The sequence below is a fragment of the Spermophilus citellus genome (genome assembly GCF_964194105.1).
Source record: "Spermophilus citellus genome assembly, chromosome: 11".
In the NCBI taxonomy this organism is placed as follows: Eukaryota; Metazoa; Chordata; class Mammalia; order Rodentia; family Sciuridae; genus Spermophilus; species Spermophilus citellus.
Window position 1 is genome coordinate 76,438,642 of NC_138192.1, and position 6,856 is coordinate 76,445,497.

The 6,856-nt window shown below is 36.7% G+C and overlaps 1 protein-coding gene across 9 annotated transcripts in view; it reads left to right on the forward strand.

Moving 5' to 3' along the window:
• RAPGEF4 (Rap guanine nucleotide exchange factor 4) overlaps positions 1 to 6,640 on the forward strand; it is a 288,041-nt gene extending 281,401 nt beyond the window's left edge. For all 9 annotated transcript variants that reach the window (XM_081261503.1, XM_081261504.1, XM_081261506.1 and 6 more), the window contains 2 exons: positions 2,332 to 2,386; positions 5,405 to 6,640. In XM_081261503.1, the coding sequence (XP_081117629.1) occupies positions 2,332 to 2,386; positions 5,405 to 5,532 (183 nt within the window). In that variant the 3' untranslated portion in view covers positions 5,533 to 6,640. The remainder of the gene's footprint in view (positions 1 to 2,331; positions 2,387 to 5,404) is intronic.
• The last annotated feature ends 216 nt before the right edge of the window (positions 6,641 to 6,856 follow it).

A 6,856-nucleotide genomic window follows, 5' to 3' on the forward strand; every position in this document is an offset into this window, starting at 1 on the left:
AGAGAATGGACCTCGTTGTAAAGCCAGATTTGGATTTTGAAGTTAAGCTGAAGTTATCTTTGAGTACAATTAAAAAGGATACGTCAAAATTAAAACCATTGTTAAAATTAATCAAAGATTTAGAAAGGTAGAATGAACTTCAGAGCTGGAAATTACTGATTTAAACAATTGTTCTCACATTTTAAACTACATAATGAGCTAAAAATTATGAAGCCTGGGAGTATAGCTATAAAGAGTAGTCTAAAGCCGAAGTCAGAATGAAATGTTTTAGCTTTCAAAACTAAAAAGCAGAACAATTACTCCCTACAGAATGGTATAGGAAGAGGTTTCTGACCCCTGCTAATTGTTTTATTATTCTTCAGAGGGGCACACTGGCAGCATTTCCCAGGGTTTTCAGTAATTACACTCCATTCAATATCTGAAGAATTACAATAATTCTACATGGAATATACTTGTGCCCTTCGGATGCAAAGCCTTTCGAGAAGTGAAAAAACAACTTAAAGTAAATTAGCAGGGAAATTATCATAGTTACTGTTTATTTCAGGGCTCCATATATCAGAGGCTAATTATACATTGTATGTTGCATTTTCTTGGAGGTATTTGTAATATATTTTTCATGCTGATCAACAGACGTTCTGGTTTTTAGGATCCTTTATGAAAGTGAAGTTCAAACTTTTTCGATTGCTTCTTTGTGTGTGAGAAATCATCCAGTGTAGACGTGGGTCATGTCATGCTTACAAAGCACTGGTATTCAGCGAGGTATTTTGATGCTCACATGTATATATTTGTAAGGCCTTGACTTTTCTATGTTTTTTTTCCTATACTACATAAGTTTTCCTCAAAGTCATTTTCTTTTACGTTAGTAAGCCAAGGATCTGTGAGAGAAGAAAACGGGAACTGAAATTATACAACCCCTCAGAAATTGAGGAGTCTCTTCCCCTGGGTGGAGCCTTAACAATTTTCTGCTAATGTTTCAATTAATCCACTATGTCTACAGAATACTCCATAGACTCTGGGCAGTGAAGGTGTCTTCAAACAGGCCAGGGATGGGGGGCCCAACTGTTGTTAAAATACTGTGAGCAAGAAATATACATCTTGATTAAAAAAAATGGTTCTTGGGTCTCACCAGTGTTTTTCCACAGAGATTGAGGATTCTCTGTTTCTGTCCTTCATTTTCATTTTTCCCCCTTTTGTTTAATTGACTTCAGCATAAAGACTCCTTTTTATTCTTTGTTGCAAACCAAACTCTACAAAGAAATTAAGATCACTTGATGACAAAATTAACAAAGTTTAAATATGTTATGATCGGTCCATTTGATGGAATGCATGCTCATTTAAAAAATGTTTTGAAATGAAAATAACATGGAAAATGATCACAATGCAATGTAGAAAATTCAAGCCAAAATAACGTATGTATACACAGTATGACTTTAATTTTTTAAATGTGATTTTACATATTCATTTCTTAAAAGCTGGAAGTAAATGTACCAAAATATTAATGAGTTTACTCTGTGAAGTAATATTCTAAATGTTTTTTACTTTGTCCTGATATTTTTCTGGTTTTCTAAAGCATGCATATGTTTGTGTTATAATTAGAAAGAAAGTAAAAGTAAAGAAAGAAGAAAGTAAGACAATCAGGATTAACATTGAAATATATAGTTTTGCTGGAATACTAGGAAGGTCAGAATGCACAGTATGTGACAAAAATTTATATGGAGAGGGCTGGGGTTGTGGCTCAGTGATAGAACGCTTGCTTAGCATGTGCAAGGCACTGGGTTCGATTCTCAGCACCACATGTAAATAAATAAATAAACAAATAAAGTCCATCAACAACTAATTTAAAAAAAATTATATGGAGAATACTTGGACTTACCATTCAGTGCATATAATCTAATACCTCATTACTGAAGCCTATTTACTATGAGAAACTTGACAAACTAATCCTCTTTCAAATCTGGGATAGTTATAAGTTCTCTTACAAATTCACATTGGCCCTTGTTAAGATGATGAAAACTATTTCTGAGCATTAATTTACAGCCTCAGGAATGCTTTTACATTGTAGGGAAGAAGCAAACAATGAGAACAGAGTTAGGCTATTAATATTCCTTACCTGAAAATGCCCAGTGCCTCAGAATATGGGTGCCCTTTAAAGTCATTAAAAACATTATACATCAACCAGCTCTTCAGATAGTCGACGTCTTAGAACATCCTGTTTCTGGTGATACCAAGCATAGACAAAATAAATAATGGTTTGTTTTCCTTTTTGGATTAAACACTAAGCTGACTTGCATTTCTGTCTTCTTTTTTCTTTTTCTGTTTTTTTCCTCTTAGCGCATGATTGCAAACACTGCCAGAACAGTGAGGTACTACAGGAGCCAGCCCTTCAGTAAGTTCAGTGCTGCTAAATGGAGATCTTGGTGATTAAGTCCTTTTTAATGAGCCCACTGAGACACTGTAGTAGTCTGGATAGTGTCTGATTGTGTCAGAGGCACTTTGGACCATGAATTCCTTGCAACTTGGGCTTTGGGTTGAAGGACTTTGTTTTGCTGTTGTAAAACTAAAAAAAAAATATATTTACATTGTTGTAAAACTAGAAAACAACCATAGGAATACTATGTTGTGAATGGATTTAAAGAGAATCAACTTGCTTTTTTCCAGTATGGCTAGAAACAACTAGGACACAGTAGCCAACAAAGTGCCTCCAACCAGCTCTCTGTGTGACTCATTGCTTGATGTTGAGAAACTCACAGCAACATCAACCCTTGATGACTCAATTCTTTCATTTATAAACTGGGGAAGATATTATTTATTGTTTCTCAGGGTGTTGCAAGAATGCATTCATGTTTATAGCACTTTTGTAAAAAATCCCCTGGCAGGATTTTTTATTTGGAGTATCGGAGGGAATTTGAGGTGCTCTTTGAAAATGTGAACATGTATCACGAGAATTGGTATAATGCCATGCTTTCGTATGCATAAAAATATTACTAATGATATGTGACAATTGTAATCTGTCAGGAGCCGAGTTGTATCGTAGCACCAGTGCTGCGGTCTCCTCTGGATTGGTGTTTTGGGTGAGGGGCGAAGCTTTGGCCCCCTCAATCTTGTTTGGGAGTAAGGAGGTGGACCCTGTGAAGTTTTTTGCTAACGTTATTGTATGAGTCATTTGAAGAAATTTGGCTTGTTAATACAATATGATAAGATGATGTGGGTCTGACTATAAGCTTACCAGAACCATTCTCTCCCATAGGCACAATGCCAAGAGACTAGAAAGTTCTTGCTTTATTAAACAGAAAGTTTAATAAAGCAATAACCTTCTAGTTCTTTGCAGTACAGAGTTCGTCCAAAGCCAGAGTTTGGCAACATGGGATGCCATTTTTTTTAGTGTTCAGTGGGGGAAAATCTGGGGCAAGTAATCTTGATAATGGGAGATATTAGACCTTGAAAAAAGTTAATTCAAATGATTGTGCCTTCTCTGACTTCCAAAATGAAACTGGTCTTGCATATCATCTACTATTCCTATGTGGATTCTACCAGGTTTAAAATGTCTCCTATCTTTGCCTGTACTGATTCACTATGTGTAAAAACACAGTCTTAAAGCAGTTGTGCAAGTGAAATGAGACTAGATGAGAAATACCACGTAGAGGAGGGGCTTATCATCTAGAATCCATGATCCTTTGGGGGTCCAGGAAATTCCTAAAATTATATGCAAACTCCTGTTTGCCTGAGAGGGTTCATGATCTTGACAGGTTCTCAGTGAGGTTTAAGAACCAAAGAAGAACCATGATAGAATCTGCTTTGTTACATGAGCCCCTTTGGAAATAAATTCTACATTCTCCTATGTCTTCGCTGAGAGAAGTGGAGGGAAATTATTTTTTTAAAAACTCTCCACTGCATTTGTTGAAGTTATCAGTGACTGCTGGTAAACAACAGCTGCTCAGCTCTGAAGTCAACAATCTATAGATAAAGCTATAGGAATAGATTCATAAACATTGTGGGAATATGTACAATGTAATTACAGTATATTGTACATGTAGAGTACACTGCCAGTGAGAAGCGGAGGAAATTAAGCACAATGTGTTCTGCAGTTCACTGTGGTATTATTTATATGTGATAATTATACTGATGAGTTTCTTCTGACAGCGGGTAGGGGCCTTTGTATCTTCTCTCTGCTTTTCTGTGTTCAGACCTGCAATACTCCCCTTCACTCCATATGCAGATGGCATTCTAATTGTCTTGGGGAATGGTGGGTAGATTAACAGGAGCAACTGGGCTGCAGAAAGTAGTGTACTATGGTGGGGACAGACCCCTGGCCAGCAGTCCAGACTCCCATTTGACCACTCTCAGTGTCCAACTAGACCAAAGTCCTCAAGCCATGGGAAGGAGGTAGCTCATGGACCACAGCAGAGGTGTTGGATCAAAGTAGCATTTTCCCCTTTTATTTTGAAATGTCACCATTTAAGAATTGAAGGAATTCACATGGAAAAAAATTCAGATTTCCTGTTCATAAAAAAAAAAAGAAAGAAAGACAAAGAAAAGAAAGATCTAGTAACTCTGGGCACAGATTTCCACAGGGCAGCGATATTTGGGAGCTTAGTAGTCACTTCCCAAGGGACCTGTGCTTCCAGTTCAGCACTATCAAGTGTGGCCTTCCTCATTCTCATATAATGTCTGCACAGGGCTGTGGGCATGGGGTTTTCTTGCCACTCTGGTTTGAATGAAATCAGTTAACCTCTTTGATAGCCCAGTAGCTCACATGCTTGGATCACAATAGAGTGGTAACTGGGTTTTCAGAACAAGCAGCCTCAGAATTTAAAGTCTGGTAGAAGTCATAAGTTGTGGTTTTCTATGAAGCTGGACAGTTTGTAAGAACATACAATCTGCATAGCATTGCTGTGTACTGCCTGCAAGTGAAGGGGACAGTCATGACCTGATAATCTCTCTGGCTTCCTTCAGTTTGGTCCAGGTGGTAAAGTACTTTTGCGATGAGCTAATAAAATTGTCTTTTGACATTAACCCTCATCTGGATCAAAAGAGGAAGAGACAGAGTGAGACACAGAGGTGGGCTGGTTAGGGGAAACAGTTTTCATCTGTCAGCAGGGGCTATCCAGACAGATGCTCCCCCTCCCCCTGCTTTTTTGTGCCCTTTCTTCTTTTTTAAAAAAACAATATGCAGTACAGAGGGAAATGATCAAAAGAGATGATTCCAGGGAAGAAAAGAAGATTGGAGGATAGAAGAGAGGAGATGGAACAAGCAAGTAAAAATATTCCAGTGAATGTGGTATGTTGAAAGGTCTTGACAGAACCCAGGAATCTGTGATAAGTGTAATAAGTCAATGGGGAAAATAAAGCTGTATCTATATGCATATATTTTGCAATGCCAATTCTCCTCCTCTTCTTCCAACAGATCCTGATGCAGCGCAAGCTAATAAGAACCATCAGGATGTCCGGAGTTATGTCCGGCAATTAAATGTGATTGACAACCAGAGAACTTTATCACAGATGTCACACCGATTAGAGCCCCGTAGGCCATAGATATCTAAAGTGCCCCAAGCAATGATTTGTCTCCAGTCCACAATCTTTCAAAAAATGCCTTTTATGCTACCATTGACTGTACCACCACTAAAGAATTCTACAAAACAAGCAAAAACACATCCGGAGACATCTCAGGGCTGCATTCAGCTTACTGACTACATGAGAAGAGAAGAAATGATTTGACTTGCATAAAGCTTACACACACTAGCTTAGAAACCCCCAGTGTAGTCACCCTGTTTCATTTCCAGTTGTGCCATCTTCATAAGACCCAAATGAAGAGCTCAGTAGAAACACCACTGTCAAGGGGAATCTCAAGCTCCTGACGTTTCTTCTGAGAATGTTTACAGTGCAAAATGTGCTACCAGTGGGATCCATTTGGACACATCAGTGGTGATGTAGTTTCATCCTTTTTAATTCAATATCATGATTTGGAGTATGGGGTTTGGGCAAAGTGTTAAGGAATCTGTTAAAGTCCACATGCTAGGTTGTATTCTTCCATCCACATGATCTTACCTCTTAAGGAACAGAACCTGACCACACTACTATAAAACATTATGGCTACTTATATAATTTAGAGAGGACTGGTCTGTAATTTCTGAATGATAGATAGAATAATATTTATGTTTACAATGTATCTTTTTTAAATTTACAAATCAGGATTACTTATATAAGAATTCCAACTCAGTAACACCAAGGTTCTTAAAATTGCCAGCATTAAGATAAAAAATAACATTTCCGAAGAGCACAATATGCACAAAATGTTTTTCGAAATTAAAATATTTTCCTGGGCATTAAAAAAAAACCTTTCAGCTACAAATTTATTGTTACTGATTTAAAAAAAAAATAACATATTTTCTGGATTTAAATGTTATTACAAATATCTTAATTTTCAACAATTGTTTTGCACTTTCAAATAGATTGTAAATAGTTCATCCAATCAATGGTATAGAGTTATTTATTTGCTACATAATAGATATTGTGCCAAATAATTACTTTTTATTTATTTTATTTAGTATGTAATTTTGGAGTACATTTTTTTTTCTGTTTTCACAATAAGACTACATTTAATGTGTAGGAATTGTATGTATGTATATTTTCTGTAAATAACCTCTAGTACCTTCATTAAATATACTTGTTGACAAGAAATAGTTGTGTTGTTTTCTTTTCCTAAAATATGAAAGATAAACATGTATTATGGTAGCATGCTGGATTTCTCTTTTTTTCTTTTCTTTTCTTTTTTTTTCTTCTGGTGCTGAGAATGGAACCCAGGGCCTCACACATACTAAGCACAAACTCTACCACTGAGCTACACCCCTAGCCAGTA